The following is a 21,294-nucleotide window of genomic DNA, read 5'->3' as shown; positions in this document are numbered from 1 at the left end:
GGGTCCCGCTCACACGGGCCAGCTGGGAGGACCTGGGATTTGCTGATGTCCTGGGGCCGTGGCCGTGGAGATGCTGCGGCAGAGTGAACGGCTGCCCGGGAGGGGGTTGGAAGAGCCCAGGGGTCTCTCCTCTGCACCTGCCTCTGCCCGCAGCCCACACGTCGACATGGGCCTGGATGGCGTGGAGATCATGACCAACGCCTCGGGCAGTCACCACGTGCTGCGCAAAGCCCACGCCAGGGTGGATCTGGTGACCATGGCCACCACCAAGGTAGGTGTCGGGCCAGGCTGCCGGAGCATGACCCTTGGTGTGGGGGCTGTGCGCTGAGCACTCCTGAGTCCTCAGCGCCTAGTGCAGGGCTCTGCTCATGTGTGGTGGACATTCCTGCTTGTAATTACATCCCGTACTCAACAAGCATGCCCTGACTGCGCTCCTGGGGCTTCCCTTGCACGGCCTCATCTATACCCACGCGGCTGCCTTGTGAAGTGGGTCCTGTCGCCATCTCCACTGTGACCAGGAGCCAGAACGTGCCACTTGTCCGCTGGCACCATGGCGGGCCATAGGAGAGGCCCACGCGCTTGCTGCTCGTGTTGGGCAGTGAGGCGTGGAGAGAGGCGGTGCTGTTCAGTCGTTCACGGGGCAGGTGTGGACGCAGCCGGGCTGGGTTTGAATCTCGGCTTCGTCAGCACAGATCTGGCTTCTCTGAGTCTCGTCGTTTCTAACGGAGATGACAGGGCCTGCCTTGTAGGGTGGTGATGAACCAAAAGCAGGTGTTACGTAACGCCCGGTGCCCGGGCAGGCCCAGCACGTCGCAGCTGCACGGCTCCGTGTTGCCTGTGCACGCGTGTTCTTCCCTCGGGAGGGGTGTTGGTGGTGACGCGGTGGGATCGGGCCGGGGAGAAAGGCTGGAGATGGCACGGCCAAGTCTCCCGCGTTTGGCCAGTGGCAGGTGAGGGTGACGGACCACAGCTGGCAGCTCCACCGTTGGCTCTGCCTTTTCCAGAACGGTGGGATTTACTTGCTGGCCAACCAGAAGGGCTGTGACGGGGACCGGCTCTACTACGACGGCTGCGCCATGATAGCGATGAATGGGAGCATTTTTGCTCAGGGATCCCAGTTTTCTCTGGACGACGTGGTAAGGAGCAAGCGTGCGTGCAGCTGCGGGGGGGCGTTTCCCCCCAGCCACGTCAGTTCTCTGGGTCGGAGGCTGACCCTTCACTTTCCCCGGTGTTCAGCGAGGACTCATGGGGAAGCCCCGCAGTGCCCGCCTGCTTCGATCGCCTCCTCTCCACCTCACTGGTGTGGGAGGAATTCCCGTCCTTGGGTTCTGGGCATGGCTGGACCCACAGCACAGGACACATGGCGCTGGACAGATGAGGGTGACGGCAGTTTACGAGTCACATACGCGCTCAGCCTTGGGAGGAGGACTCCTGCCACGCAGGGCCACAGGGGTGTGCTCAGGCACAGACGGAACAGCCCGGGGCTGTGGGAGGCAGGGTTACCCCGCACTGCCCCCTGCATCCTGAGGAGCAGGCGTGGAGACCCCGGCACGCTCCAGTGGGCGAGGCCTTGTTCTGGGGGACTCTCTGAACACACGATGGCCGGCAGGGTGAGGGACGGACTCAGGGAAGCTGTTACAGTTGAGAGGTGCCGTTACTGTGCTGAGGTCGCACAGGGATGTGAGGAGTCAGGGATCAGACGACAAAGAGAACAAAGCCAAGAATAACAACTGCGTCATCTTCACTGGCAACTGAGCCACCCCTGGAAGGGGGTTCATGACCTTGAGGCCACAAATTCCTTTGAGAAGCTGATGAAAGCTATACAATCTCCACCTCTAAAGATGCATGCTAACATAGGGGCAGAGTTTCTCCAATTTATTTTTATCACATTGGACATTAATTTCCTTCACAGAGAAGAGACAATGGATGAAAAAACCCTTGGAGAAATTTGTATGGCTCTCACTTTTGTTTTTTTGAAGTAAAAAGGAAAGGAGGGCTGTTATTACCAAAAATGGAAATAAATTTTAATTGCACAGATACAACAAAAAGTAATTTTGAGTTCTGCCCCAATGTCGATATGAGTAGGAGGGTCATTCCTCTAGGGTTCCACCTTTCTTTAGGTTTGGCTTCATTCTCAGGTTGCCTTTCCTCGTGGTCCCAGGATGGCTGCAGCAGCTCCAGCCATCTCATCTTTACAGTTATGTTCAGAGGCAGAAAAGAGGCCCTTGCTTCCTGTGTGTCTTTTTAATAAGAGAAAAGCTTTCCCAGAAGCCCCTGCCAGACACTGACAGACTTACGTCTGGTGCAATAATTAATGGATCACTGACAAGTGTCTGAATGCTGTGGAGATCTGGTGGCAGTAATAGGGGGAAAGGCTTTGGGTTGGCAACAACACTGTCTGTCCCCTGTCCCTGAGCCCCTAAAGATCCACAGGTCTTCAGCCCCTGCTTTAGAAGGTGTGACTCATTCACATGCAACACCTTTGACAGTGACCAAATTATACGTGGGAGTAGCAAAAACAGGAAATCATGATTTCTCTTTGAAATTTCCTTCTCCAGGAAGTCTTGACAGCCACATTGGATTTGGAGGACGTCAGGAGCTACAGGGCAGAGATTTCATCTCGAAACCTGGCGGTGAGCACTTTTCGTAGATGCCCGCGTAAGACGTAGTGTGTGGTCATCCGTGTCTGGTTTTCTTCACTTAGCATGCTGTTGTCAGGGTTCATCCATGTTGTAGCGTGTGTCAGTGATTCCTTCCTTGGTATTGTCAAATAATACTCTGTTGAACAGAATATTCGTCCATGCATCCATCCATTGACGGGCGATTGCAACGTTTCCACTTTTCGTCTGTTCTGAATAGTACTGCCATGAACATTGATGTATCAGTTTTTTTTCTTTTTTTTGGAGACAGGGTCTCACTCACCAGGACTAGAGTGCAGTGATGTCACCACAGCTCACTGCAGCCTCAAACTCCTGGGCTCAAGTGATCCTCCTGCCTCAGCCTCCCGAGGAGCTGGGACTATAGGCATGTGCCAGCATGCCCGGCTAATTTCTCTAGTTTTTTATAGAGATGGGGTCTCATTCTTGCTCAGGCTGGTTTTGAACTCCTGGCTTCAAGCGATCCTCCCACCTCGGCCTCCCAAAATGCTAGGATTACAGGCATGAGCCACCGTGCCCAGCCCACGTACCAGTTTTTGAATGGACATCTGTTTTCCTTGGGTGTGTCTGTCCAGGAGTGGAATCGCTGGGTCATGTGACGCTGTGTTTATTTAGCCTTTTAAGGAGCCACCATGCTGTTTCCTAGCAGGCGGCACCATTGTGCACCCCCCCAGCAACACACGAGGCCGCTGGCCCTCCACACCCTCGCCAACGCTTGTTACTGCTGTCATCGGTTCTAGCCGTCCTCCTGGCTGTGGCTGTGCTGGGCGTTGCGCAGTGGCTGGCGGAGCCCTGCTCTTCCGTTGGCCTCAGGAACCTTGAGGGTTTCCGTAGCTCAGGGATGTCATTTTGACGTGAATCTCCATTGACAGGCCACCAGGGTGAGCCCCTATCCCCGAGTGAAGGTGGACTTTGCCCTCTCGTGCCACGAGGACCTGCTGGAGCCAGTCTCTGAGCCCGTCGCATGGAAGTACCACAGTCCCGAGGAGGAGATAAGGTGTGTGGCCCCCGACTCCGGCAGGGAGCATGGTCACTGCGCTCCGCCCAGCTGCTGCTGTGGTTTGCCCGGGGATGGGGGCAGCCCAGGGTGGGAACCAGGCCAGGAGGAGGCTGCAGCCAGACTGCTGGGGTTCTCCTCCAGCTCTGCTGCTCCCTCGTGCTGTGACCTTGGGCACCAGGGCGCTGTCCCTCTGTGTCTCAGGTGACACCTACCCCGAGGGTTACTTTTAGAACTAAAACTCGTCACTTCACATGAAGTGTCTGAAACAGAGACCGGGGCCTGGTCAGGTGCGCGTGGGCAAGGCCGGCGCCCCCGGACTCAGCGCTCTCGTTGCTCTGCAGCCTGGGACCCGCCTGCTGGCTCTGGGATTTTTTAAGACGAAGCCAACAGGTAAGTTGCCCAGTGTCCAGCCGGCTCAATTCGATTGTTCTACTGGTCGGTTTGATTCTCGGGCAGGCTGGTGAGTTTTTTAACGCAAGGGTTACCTGGCGCCGCCTGTCATTCATTGTCATCCTGTGTCCGTAATTCACTGGCGGAGAGTCAGCCTTAGACACACCCAGAGCAAAGGGTCTCTTTTCCCTCCGGAAAATCCATGTGTTCTGGCAGGCGTGGGCATTGTCCCTGCCTCCCCTCAAGGCGCTGACCCCTACGTGCATTTCCGTGGGCGCCTCGCCGAGGTTCCCCAGGTGGACCTGGGCTAATCTTTGGGCGCGTCACTCCCCGTGGCTCTGCTCACACCGTGTTTGGCTGGCCCATTCCAGGCGGGGTTTTTCCTGCCCCTGAGTGGCGGGGTGGACAGCGCGGCCACCGCCTGCATCGTCTACTCCATGTGCCGCCAGGTCTGCCAGGCTGTGAAGAGTGGAAGTAGGTGACATCCAAGGGCCCAAGGAAGGGAGGGGGAGCCGAGGAGCGGGCAGAGGTGAAACCCAGCTCGTGGGCCTCGGGGCTGAAGGAGGCTGTGGCCAAGCTCAGATGTCACAGCATCATGCCTAGGTCCTGGGGCAGCAAGGCCATCAAAGCCTCTTCCTGGGGCTGTGATCTGAGGAGGCTATGTCTCCAGAGCTGCATCTACCTGCTGCTCTGTCCACAGTGTGGCCCAGCGGAAAGAACACAGGCTCGGGAGGTGGAAATCCGCCCCTCTCCATGCTGACATTGAGCATGGCCTTAGCGTGTGCGGCGCAAAAGCAGGATGGAGCCGTGCCGGCACCTGGGGCTGTAACCCGGGTGGAGCTGTGCTGGCACCTGGGGCTGTAACCCGGGATGGAGCCGTGCCGGCACCTGGGGCTGTGACCCGGGATGGAGCCGTGCCGGCACCGGGGGCTGTGACCCGGGATGGAGCCGTGCCGGCACCTGGGGCTGTCACCTGGGTGGAGCCATGCCGGCACCTGGGGCTGTCACCTGGGATGGAGCTGTACAGACACCTCGCACATGGCCAGTGGCTTCTACGCCTTCTGTCCTGGTGGTTTCAGATCAGGAAGTGCTGGCTGATGTCCAGACCATTGTGAACGAGATCAGCTACACCCCTGAGGACCCCCGAGACCTCTGTGGACGCATACTGACAACCTGCTACATGGCCAGCGAGAACTCCTCCCAGGAGACACGCAACAGGGCCAGAGAGTTGGCCCAGCAGATTGGAAGGTAGAGTTGGCCCCTGGTGTTGGGCACGGGCAGGCTGCTTTGACGAAGATCAGAGCTGCTGAAAACTCCACCCGTGACTGCATTTGTGTTTAAACGTGCATCTGAGAGCTGAGCAGCTTTCTACTTTCTCTTGGTCTGAGCCAGATCTCAGGGGAACTGTACGTCGGTCCTCCCCACCCCCAAGTCTTGGACTGTGTCTAGGATTTCCACTCTTCCTTCCTGCCTTCTTGCACCCCAGGCGCAGGCTGCAGGTGGCATGTGCTCCCTGGGTGCTCGGCAGGTAGGCAGCAGTGCGACTCATGCCCTTTCCCCACCCCCGCCCAGCTGCCTTTCCACGGGGCAGGTTTCTATGAGGATGGTGGAGAAAGGGCCCCTTTCCAGAGAGGGGACGCTAAGTTCCTTCTACAATGTTCCATTCATAACGCCTCTTAGGGGAAAATGAGGAACTGCCTGTTCTGTTGGATGAGCTCAGCTAAAAGCTGCCCCAGCCCCGCAATTCCACTTCGAGACACGCACCCAAAGACGTTGAAAGCGAGGCCCTAACAGACACTTGCACAAGAACGTCTGTCGCAGCGTCATTCACGATTGCCGAGTGTCCATCAGCTGATGAGCAGATGACTGTGGTCTGTCCACACCGTGGAATGTCACTCAGCCATAAAAGGCAGTGACGCACCGCCACACTCTACGACACGGGTGGACCTCGCAGACATCATGCTGGGCGAAGGGAGCCAGTCACAAAAGGCCACATAGCGTGTGCTTCCTTTCTGTGAAGTGTCCCAGCAGGCACGTCCCCAGGGACAGAAAGTAGTTAGTGCTTGTTGGACGCTGGAGGAGGAGAGGATGGGGAGAGATTGCTGACGGGGACGGGATTTCCTTTGGGATGATGAGAAAGTTCTGGACCCGGTAGTGGTGGTGATACAACGTGAATGTACTGAACACCACTGAACCGTACACTTTAAAGTGGGCACCGCGGTGCCATGCCATGTGTTTCTGTGCACACACGCGCACGCGCACACGGGCACGCTGCCCTCCACGCTTACCCTTCTCCTTCCAGCCACCACATCGGCCTCAACATCGACCCAGCCGTGAAGGCTGTCGTGGGCATCTTCAGCCTGGTGACGGGGAAGAGCCCCCTGTTTGCGGCTCATGGAGGAAGCAGCAGGGAGAACCTGGCGTTGCAGAATGTGCAGGTGCCTCCCGCCTGGGCCGTCGTCCCCACGGGGGGTGCGGGGCTGGGGTCGGCAGCCTGCATGCCTCGCTGGAGACATTGGTCACAGGGCTTCACGGCCTGGCCAGGGTAACCCTTTATGTCCCCCTCGTGTTGTCCAGGCCCGGATAAGGATGGTCCTCGCCTACCTGTTTGCTCAGCTGAGCCTCTGGTCTCGGGGCATCCGCGGTGGGCTCCTCGTGCTGGGATCCGCCAACGTGGATGAGAGGTGAGTGTGTGCGGTGGCACACGTGGCACACTCCTGGGCGGCTCGAATCCCCGAGGGCAACTTGCTGCGGGAGGCGGGGATTCTTGACTCTTGTGGTGTCTGGGAGAGACACGGGGAGGAGACTCCTGTCCTCCCGGGTCTCACATGGCAAATGTGGTACCCAGGGCAGCATCATTCCTCCGAAATTTCTTAATGACAAGAGTGGTGGATTGAATCAACATCATGCTCGGCTGCCCCCACCCAACCCTACCCCAGCGCTACCCAGTTCCGCCCAGCCCTGGGGTTCCTCGTCCACACTGTGCCTTGCAGTCAGCTCCCCACCCCTGGCTCCACGCTCAGGCCCTTTCTCCTGTCCTCTCCTCTGCGTCTTAGGTCACATCTTCGCACCTGGATTTCACCTCTAAACCAGAGAATTCGTTTTTTATGAGAACTGAGGATACTGCCTTTCTCATACTGCTTCCTTGTTAAAGACTTTCAGAGACTCCCTATTGTTTTCCAGATAAAATTCAAGCTGCCCTTCAAGGCCAGTGGTGGAGGCTGTTAGCACTTCTTTTCCAAGCTTGGGCTCCCCATTTGCCATAGGTGAGCCTCTGCTCCTCTCAGCTCTTCCCTTTGCTCTTCCCAGTTGCTCCTTATTGGCTGAGGGATTTCAAAAAGTTCATCTGTCATTTATTCACCTGCTCGTCTCTGCGTCTATGCATCCATCCATCCACCCACCTGTCCATCCATCCACCGATCTGTCTACCTGTCCATCCATCCACCCATCTGTCCACCTGTCTATCCATCTATCCATCTGTCCACCTGTCCATCCATCCACCCACTTGTCCATCCATCCACCCACCTGTCCATCCATCTACCCACCTGTCCATCCATCCACCCATCTGTCCACCTGTCCATCCATCCACCCACCTGTCCATCCATCCACCCATCCCACCTGTCCATCCATCCACCCATCTGTCCACCTGTCCATCCATCCACCCACCTGTCCATCCATCCATCCATCCATCCGTCCATCCACGTTTCCTTCCCTTCCTCCCTCCCTCCTTCCTCTTTGTGTCAATCCATCCTTTTATCTATGGCACGAGTGTCTTAATCTTTCTACATCTTGCATGTCTGAAAATGTGTTCTCTTTTAAATTTTATTTTTGACATTTAAACCCTATTTTATTTTTCTGATTACAACAATTTGAAATTAACACTCTATACCTGGTAAAAAAAATTCCCACCCGCCCCATGCACATTTTGTGAATTTTCATTGCTTTTCTGTTGCCTGCGGTGCTTTTGTTAAGGAACTGCTTTTTCAGGAAGGGTGTGATGATTGGCATGTATTTTATGCTCTGGCATAGGCAAGAATATTAATCTTTTGTTTGGTTTTGCTTTTGTAGATGAACAAGAATTTGACCTGTTACCAAATTACATTGTTGTAACATTTTCCCCTCACCACTCTTATCCATTATTTTCTGGTATTTAAAATTTTTCCCACAGTAGGGTTGGGTTGAGCTTCAAGGTTTCTAGGTGTGTATTTAGAAAATAAACAAACCTAGGTGTTCATCTCTTTCCATCACTTTTTGCTGTTCAGCATTTCTCATCAATGGACAGAGGTCTGCCTGCAGTTGAGGAAACTCCCATAACGTTTTAATTCTGCTTTCTCTGTCCTGGCTGTTTCTGTCCTTGGCTGCCTTCCCATCCACTGCTCTCTTCTCGCTGGTTCCAGCCTTGCCTCCTCTTCCTTTACATTCTGGGGTAGAATCTCAGGTTTATGGTGTTGGTTTTTAAAAACATTTCTTCTAATTCTGTTTTTTCATTGCTCCTGATTCTAATTTTAATTTAGTTGTGGCTTTTATCTGTTTAGGGGTCTCCACTTGAACTGTGCTGCTGGGAGGGGGCACTCAGGGCAGGGCCATGGGGCGTCCCCAGGGTGTGTAAAGGAAGGGGCCGCCTGACCGCACTCGAGCCTGAAAGCAGCGCTGGCTGGCCCTGGGGCTCTTACGCCCAGGCACTGCTCCGTGGTGAGAGTCAGGAGGGGTGAGGAGGCGTTTCTGTGTGAGTTTGGGGTGGGAGAATCGCACCTGGTGACGTGGGCAGGGACCAACCCAGAAGGCCTTGCAAGGGCAAGGGCACCAACGAGGGGACCGGGCAGTGGGGACCTGGCCGGGAGTCACCATGGAGGCGACAGAGGTACTTGGCATGGAGGAGATGGGCCGGGACCCAGGGGCCTGCACCACTGCAGCTGTGGCAGGGTGGGGTGGTCAGGGCAGGGTCCACAGAAGAGGTGGGGGGTTCCCCGTGCCTGCCATGACAAATGACCGCAAAGTCTGTGGCTTCAGCAGCACCACGGCTCTGTAGGATGGACGTCCAGCTGGGTGCTCACTGGGCTCCAGTGACGGTGTGGGCCGGGTTGTGTCCTTCTGGAGGCCCCGGGGAGCATCTGCTTCCTGCCTGTCCGGCTTCTGGCAGCCCCGCCTTCCATGGCTCGTGGCCCCTCCTCTGTCTGCATGGCCAGCAGCTCTGTATCTCCAGGCCTTTTCTCTGACCCTCACCTCTCACCCCTCTTCTACTCCTAAGGACCCTATGACTGCATTTCGGGCACCCCTGCAATCCAGGATCATGTCCCTTCCCAGTGTTCACCTGGACCCGTTGCCCCGTGAGGTGGCATTCTCTCTGGTTCTGGGGACCAGGACGTGGGCATCTCTGGGGGAGCATTCTTCTGCCCACCACGGGAGTCAGAGCTGACAGGCAAGGAGAGGGCCCTGGTGCCGCCAGGCTGAGTGTCCACGTACGCTGAGATCCCACCTCCCCCTCGGGACGTCTGTCCTTCAGCTCTGCTCACCTGGCCCTGCCTTTCAGACAGGCTGCTCCAACTGGACGCTGCTAACTCCCGAACCCGCTTCCCCGCCCAGGCGTCTCCTGGCTTAGCCTTTGTCCACAATCATCTGTGGCCCCCCATCCCCACCCCACTGCAGTCTGCTCCAGCCATACCAGGCTTCCCTGGACCCTCAAATCTGCTAGGGTGTGGCTCTTGGGCTCCTGAAGGAAGCCAGTTCTGGGATGGCCAGGGTTGGCGGAATCTGCAGCCCCTCAGGCCCATGTGCTCTCTGTCCTGCTGCAGTCTCCTCGGCTACCTGACCAAGTATGACTGCTCCAGTGCGGACATCAACCCCATAGGCGGAATCAGCAAGACGGACCTCAGAGCCTTTGTCCAGCTGTGCATTGAGCGCTTCCAGCTTCCCGCCCTCCAGGGGTGAGTGCGCCCGGGCCATGGCTGTGGCTTCTGGGCTCCGGGTCCCAGCACAGCCCGGCTACCCTCGCCCCCGCTTGGCCACCCTCGGAGCTCCCTACCACCCTATGAAGACAGCCCTGCCCATGAGCCAGGCTGGGCACTTGTAGTCCCGTGACCGGGCCACCCGCTTCTTCCTGTGGGTGCTTCCATCACCCCTGGGTGCTGGCCAGACAGGGAGCTGCTGCTGCCCTCCTGTCCTGGCCTCTGTCCTCCTGCCATCCTAACAGGGAGGTCCTGTACGGTGTGGTGCGGTGGTGCATCCTAGCAGAGCAGCGGGGGCTTTAGCAGCGAGTGAATTGAGTAATGCCCAGAGCTTTCCCAGGCCTTTGCTTGCATCGTTTCCTGTAATAGGAATGTCCTTTCTTCTCTTCGTCCTTCCTGGGTTATTGTGCCCCCAGGGTACATTGGGCAACGTCTGTAGACATGTTTAGCTTCACACAGGGTCTGTTACTGGCCCCTAGTATGTAGAGGCCAGGGACACTCCTGACTGTCCTATGATGCACAGGACATTTGCATTCCCAACTTCAGGGAATTATCTAGCTCCAGGTGAGGCTGGGGTGTCCCTGTGCTGTGCCTCCCAGCCTCAGGTTAGGAGGCCCCCTCGACTCGGCTCTACTGACGGTGAACAGGGCAAAGTGGCCAGCAAGCTTGGGACAGGTGGTTTGGGGATTCTCTCCTAAAGCTCATGAGCACATTAGCAGCTGTAGTGACTGACCTCTGTGTGTCTTGGCTACAGCATCCTGTCAGCACCGGCCACCGCAGAGCTGGAGCCCCTAGATGACGGACAGGTGTCCCAGACTGACGAGGTAATGGTGGTGGCTTTGTGATGGTACCTGTTCTTCTCCTCCCCACCTCTGCATGGTGGTGGTGGCTCCTTCCTGCCTCCTTTCTGCCCCGAGGAACTGTGTTCCGTCTCTGGGCTCCTGGCCTGGTGCCCAGGCTTCAGCATCCGTCACATCGTCAACCTTTGACACCTCGATCCAGCTTTCTTGTGGTTGGGGCCTAGGAAAGCAGAGGTGAGGCAGGTGGGAAGGGAGAGCGGATGGCGAGCTGAGAAATGCAGGTCCCTGGCAGGCAGGAGGGGTGTCTCTCCAGGATCTTGAGTAAGTGACCTCAGAGAATAATTGCTCTTCACTTCTCCATTTCACGCTGGCATGTGGCCATTGGGGCCATGGCTCTGGTTTGTAGCTCAGCAGGTGCTGGAGAAGTGGCCGTGGACTTTTATCATAAGACGCGTGGCCCTCCAGCCTCCTTAGGTCACATAAATTTACTCCTATATTTTCTTCCAAGAGTTTGATACTTTTAGTCCTTACATTTAGAAAGTCTATAATCTAGTTGAGTTAACTTTTGTGTATGGTGTGAGGAAGGGGTCCGACTTCATTCTCTTACATGTGCATATCCAAATGTCCCAGCACCATTTGTTGAAAAGACTATTCTTTCTCCCCCATAATTATCTTTGTTGTAAACGTAGGATTTCTTTCTGAACTGCATTCCATTGATCTAAGTGTCTTTCCTCATGCCGGTACCATGCTGTCCTGATTACTGTAACTTTGTAGGAAGTTCTGATATCTGGAACTGTGAGTTCTCCAGCTTTGTTCTTTTTCAAGATGAGTTTGGGTACTCTAGATCCCTTGGATTTCCATGTGAATTTTGAGATCAGCTTGTTAACTTTTGCAAAAAACAAAAACAGCTTGGATTTTGATAGGCATCGCATCGAACCTATAGATCAGCTGGGGCAGTGGTTACCATCTTGGTAATATTAAGTGTTCTGAACCGTGAACATGGGATGTCTTCTCATTTATTTAACTCTCCTTTAAGGTTTTTAACAATGTTTTCTAGTTTTCAGAGTATAAGTTTGCACTTTTTTTGTTAAATTTATTTTAAAGTATTTTATTCTTATTGATCGTACTATAAATGAAATTCTTTTCTTAATTTCATTTTTGGGTTGTTCATTGCTAGTGTATAGAGACATAATTGATTTTTATATGTTGTTCTTATTCCCTACAGCCCTGTTGAGCTCATTTATTAGTTCTAATAACTTTTTAGTGGATTCCTTAAGATTTTCTATTTGTCAGATCATACCATCTGCAAATAGAGGTAATTTTATTTCTTCCTTTCCAATCTGAATGCCTTTTATTTCCTTTTCTTGCCTAATCTCCCAGGTTAGAACCTTTAGTACAATATTGAATAGAAGCCATGAGAGGGGATATCCTTGCATTGTTCCTGATGTTAGCGAGAAAAGGTACAGTTTTTCCCCATTAAATGTGATGTTAGCTGCAGATTTCTCATACATGTCCTTTATATTGTTCATGAAGTTCCCTTCTATTCCTAGTTTTTTTAGTGCTTTTATCATAAAAGCATGTTGGATCTTGTCAAATGCTCTTTCTACAATTTCCAGACGTGAAACCAGCCTTGCATTTATGGGATAACTCCCTACTGGTCTTTGTGTATAATCCTTTTTGTATGTTGCTGGCTTTGGTTTGCTGGTATTCTGTTGAGGATTGTATTCACAAGGGATATCGATCTGTAGTTTCCTTTCCTGTGATGTCTTTGTCTGGTTTGGTATCAAGGAGGTACTGGCCTGGTAGAAAGAGTTAGGAAGTGTTCCCTCCTCTTCTGTGTTTTGAAGAGTTTGTGAAGAATTGGTATTGTCCTATACAACTTTGGTAGAGTTCATGGGAAGCCATCTGACCTGGGCTTTTCTTTGTGAGAAACGTCTTCATTTTTAATCGAATCTCTGATTGGAGGCCTGTTCACGTTTCTTCCCGAGTCAGTTTGTGTCCTTGTTAGTCAGCATTTTCCAGAGAGAACCAATAAGGTGAACGGATGGATAGGTTTTTCTTTTGATCTTTTCAAAGAATGACTTTTAGTTTTGTTGATCTCCTCTTTTATTATTATATGCCCCATTTCTTTAATTTCCCTCAAATCTCTATTATTTTCTTCCTTCTATTTGTTTTAGGTTTAGTTTGCTCTTCTTTTCCCAGTGTCTGAAAGTGGAAGGTTAGGTTATTGATTGGAGAGATTTTTTTCTTTGTTAACATAGGTGTTTTCAGCTATAAATTTCCCTCCTAGTGAGGCTTTCCCTGCATCCGTGGTTTGGGGTGCTGTGTCTTCATTTCACTCACCAAAGTGTTTTCTGATTCCTCTTGTGATTTCTTCTTTGATCCATTGATTATGTAGGAGTGCACTGTTTCATTTCCACGTGTTTGTGAATTTCTGAAATTTCTTTCTATTGTTGAACTTCTAGTTTTATCCCCTTGTGGTTACAGTGCCTACTTTGTATGACTTCAATGTTTTAAAGTTTTCTGAGGCTTCCTTCATGGGCCAGCACGTGGTCTGTCCTGGAGAATGTCCCATGTGCACTTGAGAAGAACGTGTGTTATGCTGCTGCTGGGTGGAGAGTTCTGCAGATGTCTGCTGGATCTCATTGGTTTACAGACTTGACCAGATCTTCTGTTGCCTTCTTGATATTCTGTCTAGTTCCATCCATTATTGAAAGTGGGATATTGAAGTCTCCAAGTATTATTGTTGAATTGAAGAAATTAAAATGTTACACTAGAAAATACACACTTCATGCAAAAGAAACCAGTAAAGCAGCTTCTTGTTCCCAAACCTGTCAGGTGTTAGGGACTCCACTGTGAACAAGACAGATGTGGCCACTGCTCTTAAAATCATAGAGTCCCCTGGAGGGGCCAGAGAAGAAGAGCGTAACCATGATGAGTGCTGCAAACAAAACAGACGGGAAGACACAACAGAGATGGCAGGGGGTGGCAGTGTCCCTTAGATGGGGTTCAAGATGAGCCGAGGACTGAGAGAAGGCCAGGCGGCTACATCCAAGTAGGGAGGATGGGGGCATGGGGCAGGGGCCACGTCACAGAGGGTTTCTGCACACCCTGGTTGGGGGTAAGGGCCACACTGCTGCGGATCCCCAAATGCCAGCATTCACATCTGCCTCTGATAATGGCTCTGGCCATGTCTCTGATGGTGGCTCTGCCCATGTGATGGTGGCTCTGGCTGTGTCATCTCTGATGACAGCTCTAGCTGTGTGTCTGGGATGAGGGCTCGTGGGTTTGAGGGAATTGAGAGGGAATCAGATCAAGCGTTGAAAATGGAGACGGGTCTGGGTTTTGTAAGCCTCAAGGTGAAATTGACTCTCCTGAACCCAGCTGGAGGAGTTGGTGACCTCGCACTGTCACGCCAGTGGTGTCTTACGGCCTGCAATGTGGCCCAGATTTCGGTGAGCCCTGTTCCCTCCTCTCTGACCCTCCACACGGCAAGGCAGTGGGTCAGGAGGGTGAGGACAGGATCCATCTGCTCAGCATGCCAAGCCTCAGCCGGGGCTGCCATGGCAAATGGCCACAGACTGGGTGGCTTAAAGCAACAGGAACGTCTTCTTGCACTGTTCTGGGGACCAGAAATGTGAAGTCAAGGTGTTGGCCAGTTGTGGTCCCTCCGAAGGCTCCATGGGAGGATCCTTCCGTCTGTTCCATCTTCTGGTGGTTCCAAGTGCTCCTTGGCTAGTGGCCGCATCTCTCTAGTCTCTGCGTCTGTCTTCCCATGGGCTTCTGCTGTCTCTCCTCTTATCCCTTCTAGGGACATCTGTCATTGGATTTAGGGCCCACTCTACATCCAGAGTCATCGTCTCTCAAGATCTTTAACTGAATTACATCTGCAAAGCCTCTTTTTCCAAATAAGGTCACAGTCACAACTTCCAGGGGTTACGGGCATGAACGTATTGTTGGTGACCCACAGGTCCCCCCACTGCAGTCCCCAAAACCAAATGTCTGGCTCGTGGTCATTTTTTCCTGAATGCCACGTCCTTATTGGCGATCAGTGCTGGGGAAACAGGCTGAGCGTCAGCTCCTGGCTCTCTGGGGAAGGCTCGGCCCCCCGGGTCCCGGGTTCTCATCTCCAGTAGAAGCTCTAAGCTCTCCTCCTGCCCTGACGTGGGGTCACCCTGTGCAGTGGGTTTTTGTCCTCTGCAGGAGGATATGGGGATGACGTACGAGGAGCTCTCAGTGTACGGGAGACTCCGGAAGGTCGCCAAGGCGGGTCCCTACAGCATGTTCTGCAAACTCCTCACCCTGTGGAGAAACGTCTGCTCCCCACGACAGGTGAGCCACGAGTGACGATTCAGAGGGAGACCCGTCAGGTGCAGTCACCTTTGCAGGGCTCGATTTGACTTGTAGGAGCAAGTAAGTACCGTGTGACCCTCACAGAATGAAACTGTCCTGCACAATAACGCTGTCCGGTTCTGCTTCCTACCGGCTGGGGTCATCTGTTTACCCTATGGTAGCTCAGCCACCCCCAGGGCAACAGGACATGAAACAAGCCCCTCCCCTCTTTTTGCGGGCAGAACACAAACTTCAAGCTCAAGGTCAGAATAGTATGGCTTTTCTGCCAGTTGGGGGTCTTGTCAGGGCCGAAGCCCACAGACATGGCGGTCCTGCAGGACCTCCCGGAAGCCTCATGAAATGACTGTAGGCTCGCCTCAGATCTGAAGCAGCCAGCCTGCCGCGGGGTTGGAGTCAGGGAGTCCATGGTGTCGTGGTGGCTCCGCAGCCCCCTGGCCTGGGCACTGGCGTTCCCCACTCCCGCTGGGGAAGGTCACACTTGGGGCTGTCACCTGTCAGCCACTGGCTTGCCTAGTCCAGTGTCCGAATTCTAGCTGCGGGTCCTTCCAGCTTTGCTAACTCGAAGCCCTGTGCGTTGCATGCCCTCCAGGTGGCTGACAAAGTAAAGCGATTTTTCTCGAAGTATGCCATGAACAGACACAAGATGACCACGCTCACGCCCGCCTACCACGCCGAGAACTATAGCCCCGACGACAACAGGTTCGACCTGCGACCGTTTCTGTACAACACTGGCTGGCCGTGGCAGTTTCGGTGCATAGAAAACCAGGTAAATCAAGCAAAAGTGGTTTTTGCTCTGTGTGAAATATCCTTGGGGACAACACGAGCATATTTCCGTCGAAGATGGAAAAGCATTTTTATATGTGCATGGCACTTTTACTGTCCTCATTTCTGCAAAGGGACAAGTATGTTTAAAGCTTTTTTTTGTTTTATTTTTATTTCTTTTGATTGATAAATACAAGCTGTATATATTTATTGTGTACAACATGGCGTTTTGATATATGAAGACGCTGTGGAATGGCTAAGTCAACATATTATGTGTTACCTCACGTACTTCAGGGTCTTTTTGGGGTGAGAACACTTAAAATCTACTCTCTTAGCGACTTTCCAGTATTAATGATAGTCGTCACGTCATGCAGCAGAGCTACCGAACTTACGCCTCCCGCGTAACTGAAATTCCTTTGGCCAACGTGTCCTTTGGCCAACATCTCCCCACTCCCAGCCCTGGCGAGCACCATTCTGCTCTCTGCTTCCGCAAGATTAACTTTTTTACTGTCCACAGATGAGTGAGATCGTGCAGATCTGTCTTTCTGGGCCGGCTTATTTCACTTAACTTACTGTCCTTCAGATTAGTCTATACCGTTGCAGATGAGAGAATTTCTGTCTTTTTAAAGGCATTAACATAGTATTCCACTGTGTATAGGCACCCCATTTTCTTTACCCACGCATCCGTTGGTGCACACAGAGGTTGAGTCCACATTTCGGCTGCTGTGACTCGTGCTGCGGTGAGCACGGGGTTGCAGCTCTCCCCTGGACACGGTGATTTCACTTCCTTTAGGTTTCTACCCGGTAGTGGCGTTGCTGGATTGTACGGCAGCTCCAGTCTTAATTTTTTGAGGACCCGCCATACTGTTTTCCGTAATGGCCGTCCTAACTTACAGGCACGTTTAAAGTTAATCGGAGTGTAGCTGCTGGTGGCTGTGCTGTTTGCCAGCGCTGAGCGTACTGAAATCAGCAGCCGGGCACCATTCCATGAACATGGTGCCGATTGCTGTCATCTCTAAACAACCAGAGTTCCCAGATGGTTTCACAGCCCCTAAACCACGCTGTTTTCCTTTTCTCTTTCTAATTAATTAAGAACAGAACAAAAAATAAAGGACTGATAACATCAATAAAAAAATACAGGTCCCTCCCTTTCTCAAGGCCAGATGTGGGGCCACAACAGACAGCAAGATAGACGTGGTCCTCCCGAGGGCAGGTGGTGATCTGGTGGGAGGAGGGAGACAGCCAGGTCGTCACCACAGGGGTCATTTAACATTGAAATTGTTACCCATGTGCTGAGCCCAGGGGTACCAGGGGCTGACAGGAAGCTGCTTTAAACCTGGTGGTCAGCGACGGCATCTCTGAGCAGGTGACCTGGGAACAGAGGGTGGGCCCGTTGGAGGGATTCTCCGTCAGGGACGATTTGCCCCCACGGGGACCTTCGGCGATGTCTGGAGAGGTTTTTGGTTATCACGACTGCTGGGATCTCTGCTGCTGGCATCTAGAGCAGGGGTCCAGGGTGCTGCTGACCACCCTACGGGGCACAGGATGGGCCCACCCCCACCCCCACCCCAACAGAGAATCATCCGGTCTACCGTGTCGGTAGTGCTGGGGCTGAGGAACGCTGACATTTGGGGCTGGATGATTATGGGGGCTTCTTGGCTGCAAGGAGTAGATGCTGCATCTGGCTGCCTTTGGTGGAATGGAACTTACTGGAAGAGCAACGGAGGGGTTGAAGAGAGGGCTGGGCCAGTGGGGGCTGGGAAGCCAGGACTCTCAGGCCAGGCCGCTGCCCTGAATCACTTGCTGTGGCCAGACAGAGCCCATGCTCCACACCTGCCACGGAGGATACCAGTGCTCTGCCTTCCTGCATGTCACTGCATCACTGGGCAGTGGAGTGGCTGAGCCTCTGGTGACAGGACTGTCACTTGGCCACCCAGGGCAGGGAGAGGGAGCTGCTCCCGACTCTGGCTTCTGTTGTGGGAGGTGGGGGCCTGGCTCCCACTGAGACGCACTCAGCGATGGACTCTCCCAGACCAGGCTGGGGGTCCGGATGCTGTGTAGCCTGGAAAATGACATGTGGAGACGTGAGATGCACACACAGGTAAAGATGAACACACCTGCGCTCTGCTGTCTGCAGTGACCACTGCGCCTGTGCTCAGACTCACCCTCCCAGCCTTCTCCAACACACAGGCTCACGGTACCCTGTGGAGACGCTTTCACAACCTGGTTTTCCATTCCGGGGCGTGCAACCCCCTCTTTGGTGCATTTCGACAGCACGGCTGTCAAGTCCGCGCACGGACCATGGTGTCCGGGCTTCTCTCTCCAGGTTCTCCAGCTGGAGGCGGCAGAGCAGCAGCGCCTGGCGGTGGACTGAGGGTCAGTCCTGCCCGGAGGCCTCCTCTCCTCGAGGACCCCAGTGTCACGTTGTCGGTGTCGCTTGCAGCCACAGCGAGGACCTCTGCCAATGCCATCCAGAGCGGCACATCCAGCAAGTTTTGTTTTCCACTTTGAGGGAGAGGGATCTTTTCATTCTATGGATAATTCCTTAGGAAGAGGCTGCAATAAATCTCATGTGACTTCTAAGCCTTCCTGTGCAGCGTGTGCTTTCCCCGCCCCGCGCTGCAACAGGAGGCTTGACAGGAAGCCGCTGGGTGAGCAGGAGCCTCCGGGCCGCCGGTGGGCTGCATCTTTGCAGCAAGAACAAGGACAGCAGCTTCCTGGCTGGGAGGGGCTTTCCTCAGCAGAAAACGGAAGGGAGGAGCCCTCTCCTCCCACCCACATCCACCTTCCAGTGGTGTCCCCCAGTAATAGGGTAGTGTCCCCAGTTAGAGGGCAGTGTCCTCCAGTGTAGGACAGTCACTGGTTACAGGGCAGTGTCCCTCCAGTGTAGGACAGTCACCAGTGACAGGGCAGTGTCTCTCCAGTGTAGGACAGTCACCAGTTACAGGACAGTGTCCTTCCACTATAGGACAGTCACCAGTGACAGGGCAGTGTCCCTCCATTTTCTAGGCAGTGGCCCATCAGCTGAGGTCATCACCACAGCTCACCCAGTGAGAAGCTGTGGGTTCCTCTCTGGCTGTGTGCAGGTTGCGGAGGGACCCTGGGCGCTGTCCTAAGCCCCCAACACCGAGTGGACCGGCCTCCTTCCTGGAGAGGGGAACATCCCCTGGCATCAGGCCCAGAGCTTATTCAGAGTCTCAGGAAGCTGCTCACCCCGTCCTGGGCCGGCACCAACAGCTGAGATGAGCAGGAGCCTGTCCCCTAGCTGCTGGGAAGCCCTCCGAGTGTCTGGCTGACATATGTCACTCAAAGGCCAAAGCAGCCTGAGGGCACCCCAGGGCGAGCCCAGAGCTCCCTGCACATGTGTCATGGCCCCAGCCAGGGCATTTTCCTCCTGTTCTGTGTCATGGGTGCATCCAGTCCAGACCAGCTCCCAGCAGCATTGGCCCAGAATGTTCTACCACCGTAGCAGAAAGCAGCCACAGACTACACGTGACAAACGGCATGACTGTGTTTCAGTAAAATCTTACTTATGGGTGGAAATTTGCATACCATATTTTTCATATCACAAAATATCCTTCTTTTGGTTTTTTTTTATAGCCATTTATAAATGTAAAACCATTCTTGTCTTATGGACCATCCACAAATAGGTGTCAGGCAGGATTTGGCCTCTGGCCATGGTTTGCGGCCACTGACGCATAGCGGTGAAGGTGACTGTGTCACCTCCTCGTTGGCTTCGTGAGGCTTCATGCAGCCACTTCCTGTAGAGCACTCAGAGCGTGTTTGGCAGGTCGAGCTGGGTGCGAGCTGTTCCTGTTACTGTGTCTGACTCCTGCCCCTCCCTTGATGTCCTGCACCCGGTGAACGCCTCCCCCGTGTTCCCCAGTTCTGCTGTAGCACCTCAAATCTGTTTCCTCCTGGTTATGCACGCTAGTTGACAGTACGGCGCTTGGTAAGATTGCGCTTGGATAGGGCCACGGGAATAGTTCCGAACGATGAGTTCTGAGCCGGAGCCCTGTCAGGGGCCTTATGTACTGGTTTGAGGCCTTCCAGAGCCTCCTCCCTGCTCTGACCAGCAATGTTGAAGGTGGCAACTGTTCCATCAGCCTGGGTCCCTAAGTAACCGTAATATCTTGCAACAGATATGGAATGTGAGTAAAATGCAAAAAATCAAAATAAAACAAAATAAAAACAACCATGTTGTTGTAAGCCACCTTTGCTGTGGTATACCCGTCCTTGGGGCTAGGCCACTCTGTAAGGAGCTGTGAGGCTGCTGGCTTCGGTAGCTGCCCCATTTCAGACTTTTGTGCTTTAAGATAAAGTGTCGCGTCTCTCCGTGCTGTGTAGCCCTCATGCGAAGATGGCACAAGTCACTCCATGAATAATTGGATGAGGATGTTGGGGTGGGGGAGGCTGGGTAGGGGACAGAGAATATGTGTGGGCTAAAACTGGGGGACACCCCCACTGGAGAGTCTCGTACACAGAAGTTGCAGGACTTAGGCGTCAGGAGTCCCCACGGAGACGGCAGACCGAAGTCCAGCATGCAGGGAGACGACAGTGGGTTCCGTGACGGAGCAGTCGCAGCGTGGGAAGAAGTGATGGACAGGGCAGATGAGAGGACCCTGGCCAGAGCTCCTGGGCTCTATCACAGGCACAGGCCTGAAACCTGTGGGCAAACAGGGTCGGAAAGAGAAGGGGGCAGACGCCTCGCTCTTACGTTTGGGGCCAGCTCAGGAATCGCCTGTGCCAGGAGGTGGGTCTGCTCCAGAGAGTCTGGTCTTGGAGAAATCGCTCGGGCTTCAGTCCACCCAGCAGAATAATGACACCCAGCGGAGACCTGGGTGAGCTCCAGGAGTGAAGACCTGGGCACCGCGGGACTGCCCGCAGCAGGCTGAAAGGAAATGGGGAGCACCCACATCCCCGCCGTGCTCCTCATCTGGGTGAAAGCTCTGTCTTTCTATCAAACGTAATAATCCACTAAATATCGGATATAGATTTTTAGTAGATACTTCAATCAGTATAAAGAAATTCACTTCTGGCCGGGCGCGGTGGCTCACGCCTGTAATCCTAGCACTCTGGGAGGCCGAGGCGGGAGGATTGTTTGAGCTCAGGAGTTCGAAACCAGCCTGAGCAAGAGCGAGACCCCATCTCTACTAAAAACAGAAAAAAATTAATTGGACAACTAAAAATATATAGAAAAAACTAGCCGGGCATGGTGGCGCATGCCTGTAGTCCCAGCTACTCGGGAGGCTGAGGCAGGAGGATCGCTTGAGCCCAGGAGTTTGAGGTTGCTGTGAGCTAGGATGACGCCACGGCACTCTAGCCTGGGCAACATAGTGAGACTCTGTCTCAAAAAAAAAAAAAAAAAAAGAAATTCACTTCTATTT

The 21,294-nt window shown here is 53.6% G+C and overlaps 1 protein-coding gene across 1 annotated transcript in view; it reads left to right on the top strand.

The window, feature by feature from the left end:
• NADSYN1 (NAD synthetase 1) overlaps positions 1–18,461 on the top strand; it is a 37,876-nt gene extending 19,415 nt beyond the window's left edge. The window contains exons 8-21 of the mRNA XM_012665569.1: positions 154–271; positions 1,005–1,136; positions 2,559–2,633; positions 3,530–3,654; positions 3,999–4,047; positions 4,419–4,521; positions 5,127–5,295; positions 6,350–6,485; positions 6,625–6,731; positions 9,840–9,971; positions 10,747–10,816; positions 14,996–15,124; positions 15,735–15,911; positions 18,234–18,461. Of these exons, the coding sequence (XP_012521023.1) occupies positions 154–271; positions 1,005–1,136; positions 2,559–2,633; positions 3,530–3,654; positions 3,999–4,047; positions 4,419–4,521; positions 5,127–5,295; positions 6,350–6,485; positions 6,625–6,731; positions 9,840–9,971; positions 10,747–10,816; positions 14,996–15,124; positions 15,735–15,911; positions 18,234–18,281 (1,570 nt within the window). The 3' untranslated portion in view covers positions 18,282–18,461. The remainder of the gene's footprint in view (positions 1–153; positions 272–1,004; positions 1,137–2,558; positions 2,634–3,529; positions 3,655–3,998; positions 4,048–4,418; positions 4,522–5,126; positions 5,296–6,349; positions 6,486–6,624; positions 6,732–9,839; positions 9,972–10,746; positions 10,817–14,995; positions 15,125–15,734; positions 15,912–18,233) is intronic.
• Positions 18,462–21,294: the final 2,833 nt, after the last annotated feature.

The sequence above is a fragment of the Propithecus coquereli genome, unplaced genomic scaffold, assembly GCF_000956105.1.
Source record: "Propithecus coquereli isolate 6110/MARCELLA unplaced genomic scaffold, Pcoq_1.0 Scaffold120, whole genome shotgun sequence".
In the NCBI taxonomy this organism is placed as follows: domain Eukaryota; kingdom Metazoa; phylum Chordata; class Mammalia; order Primates; family Indriidae; genus Propithecus; species Propithecus coquereli.
The sequence above is the reverse complement of the archived record's forward strand: the minus strand, read 5'-3'. Positions and strand labels throughout refer to the sequence as shown.